General features: G+C 49.0%; 1 protein-coding gene across 1 annotated transcript in view; it reads right to left on the reverse strand.

Annotated features, from left to right (window-relative positions):
* The window catches only part of Bcat1 (branched chain amino acid transaminase 1), a 69,812-nt gene extending 67,542 nt beyond the window's left edge, over positions 1-2,270 (reverse strand). Inside the window, exons 1-2 of the mRNA XM_023719016.1 lie at positions 1,970-2,270; positions 1,753-1,827 (exon numbers count right to left, since the gene is read on the reverse strand). Coding sequence (XP_023574784.1) covers positions 1,753-1,827; positions 1,970-1,972 — 78 coding nt within the window. The 5' untranslated portion in view covers positions 1,973-2,270. The remainder of the gene's footprint in view (positions 1-1,752; positions 1,828-1,969) is intronic.
* Between the last annotated feature and the right edge of the window lie 663 nt (positions 2,271-2,933).

Consider the following 2,933-nt stretch of genomic DNA (forward strand, 5'->3'; position numbering starts at 1 on the left):
ATATATATATATATTTCCATATGGAGATGTGTTTGTGAATCTTATTTGTCTGTATTTCTAGTGCTATAAATAAAAAACCCTCCATAACCCTATTATAGCCAGTTTACTCTGCTAATCTAATGACTGAACTGATATACTGATATGTTGGAACACTTACGGGTTGAGATACTGTCTTTAAAAGAATGCAAGCCGAAGGGCTCTTGCTTGATAATTTCTAAAGGTTCATTTTATTCAGATTCAGTAAATAAATTTCCTCTAGGGCTGGGGGGATAGCTCAGTGGCTTAAGCGCCTGCCTGGCAAGCACAGGTCCTGAGTTCAGTCCCTGGTACCAAAAAATAAATTAAATTAAATAAAAATACAAGCCCAATAAATTCCTCTAAGAAAACAGGTAAATGTATTGTTTTCCTGACAGGACTTTATATTTTTATGCCAAGAAAAATTGTTTTGTGAAGAATTCCTTCCTAATATAAGTAATCTATTAATGTAGATCTCTATGTTAGATTTTAAAGGAGGGCTGTCTTTGATAGGTATTTCTATTATCAAAACATAATTTATAAGGGACATCTTCACAGCACATATGTGATAGGGCAAGTGGAAAATGATGTTAATAATTCAGGGGAGAAAAATGATGAGTTTTATAGGTTCATCTTTAATCTTTTACCTAAATATTTCTGGAGAGGGAGGGTGCTGGAGATCGAATCCGGTGCCATATGGTCTTACCCATTAGGTATGATGCCCTTTCACTGAGCTACATCCCCAGCCCTGAACTTTGGCTTTAGTCGGTTTTGTCACCTCTTTGTTAATCTACCCCATTTGTAATATTTTACATTGCCTCTCTGCTGTCCAGGGTAGCGTCCTGCTGCTTTTGCCCTTTCCTGTTCTGGTGAGGTCATGCTAACATGCTATATTTAAAGACCAAAATATAATAAGATATATATATATATCTTATTATATTTTGGTCTTTAAAAAGATTCCCTGCAAGCAGTGACGTTACCTTGAATTTATCTTTGGGTTCCCAAAACCTAGCACAGTCCCCGGTACCCCGCAGGGGTTGACTACATGTGAGGTCCGAGCAACTGCGCCCCCTCTCTGAACTCCACCGGGCAGTGAGCTCATTAAGGACACACTGTACTGTGATGACAATTGACAGTGACAGCGACTGAAGCAGGCAGGGGACTGCAGAACACTAGGGGACAGGAGAAGCAAACACCCCTGCAGTCGGTGGTGGCAGATCCTGACTCAGAACAGACAAGACACCTCACGGCTGGATGTTTGTAATTTTCAAAGTACTTTTCCAAGATCCGTATTTCCTTTCGTCTTTAACTCTTCCGTTATGAAGTATGAAATTATTTCATATCTAAACCACACAATTCAGACAGGAAAAGAGGCAAGGGAGCACTTTTACTATACAGCGTTCCTTACTTCAAGGGAAAAATCAAAGTGATCTTGCACAAGGAGAATGAAGGGTTGGTTGGTTATACTTTCTACACAATCAGAAAAACATTCAGGTTAAAAGCCACGAACTGACTAAAAAAAAAAAAAAAAAATTCTGATTCATAAAATAACCTATCAACTCCAAGGTAATTTGCGATACAAGAAACAATACTATCATTTTCCAAATCATTTCCCCCCTCAGGGTGGGATTAAAAATGCACGGCACATCTACTGTTGTAACCGACACAGCGAAAAATCCCCCTCTCAATCTCAAGAAATGCATTCACCCGGCATTTCATCTCTGGCAAACCGCTTACCTCAAAGGTCTTCGCCACCTTTGGGGAGCCCCCTTCGTCTCCAGGGCGATCTGCGAGGCATCCTGTACTGCGGTCCTTAAAGAAGAATTACATTTCCATCAGATATATATATATATATATTTAAATATATATATATTTATATATATATATATATATATATTTAAAATATATTTAAAAATCGGGTTCACAAGGGCCTGGGTTGATGAGGAAGACTCACCATCACACGGCGTGCTCCGCCGGGATCCCCAAGCCAAGAGAAAAAGCGCGACCGGTCAATCCAACACCGGGGCGCGAGTGCCGAGCAAGGGCGACCCCCCACTTCCTACCCCGCCCCACGGGGCGGCTGTTTCGATCCTCCTCCGCTAGCTGAGGAAGAAGACTTGGTTAAATTCCCGGGGCCGGAGTTCACCGGCAAAGAACAAGAAGGCAATTGTCTCCCCGTGCGTGCGTCCGAGTAAATCGTCTAGACTGGGTGTTAAGCCATTTATAGCGCGGCCGGGCGCGGGCCGCGTGGTGCCGTCAGTCGCGCCGCACAATGGGCGGCCGGCAAGTGGGCCGGGTCGAACGCGGACGCTGCCGCGGGCGTGCAGGGTGCAGGGGTGCAGGGGACCGCGAACCCGCACCTAGGGCCAAAACCACGGTGGTCCTGGGTCATTTAATCATGACGCCACAAAGAAGCGGGTTAAGCGGGGACAAGCGCAGATAAAAAAAAAAAAAAAAGCCGAATGCGTCGGAGGACGACAGAGGGGAGATGGCGAGGGAGCCCAGGCGGCGGGGCTGCGGGATCGGGGTGTCCGGCGACGCTGGTGGTAGCCCCGACCCGACCCGCGCCCGCTCCCCCAGCTTCCCCCACGGGGACCTCCCAGGCGCGCAGGACCAGGACCCCGAGGCGTGGCCGGGGTCGGCTCGGCTCCCTCCGAGCTCGGTTTCTGCGGGAGAGAAAGGGGGCGAAGGCGCCGGCTCTGGGGGGAGCGGAGGGCGCGCGGCGCGGGAAAGGCCGCCCCGCTCTGCCCCCGCCGCCCACCGCGCCCTCCCGCCTCCTGCTCGGGCTCTGGTACCTGGCGGGCTCGGGCCGCGGGGGCGCGCTGGCCGTGGCGAGGCCGCGGGCGGGAGCGAGCCCAGCGGCATGGTCTGCGCAGCCCCGGGAGCTGCGACCCCCGCAGCCAGGCGCGGACCCAGCT

Source organism: Octodon degus, unplaced genomic scaffold (genome assembly GCF_000260255.1).
Source record: "Octodon degus isolate 3935 unplaced genomic scaffold, OctDeg1.0 scaffold00064, whole genome shotgun sequence".
Taxonomy (NCBI): Eukaryota; Metazoa; Chordata; class Mammalia; order Rodentia; family Octodontidae; genus Octodon; species Octodon degus.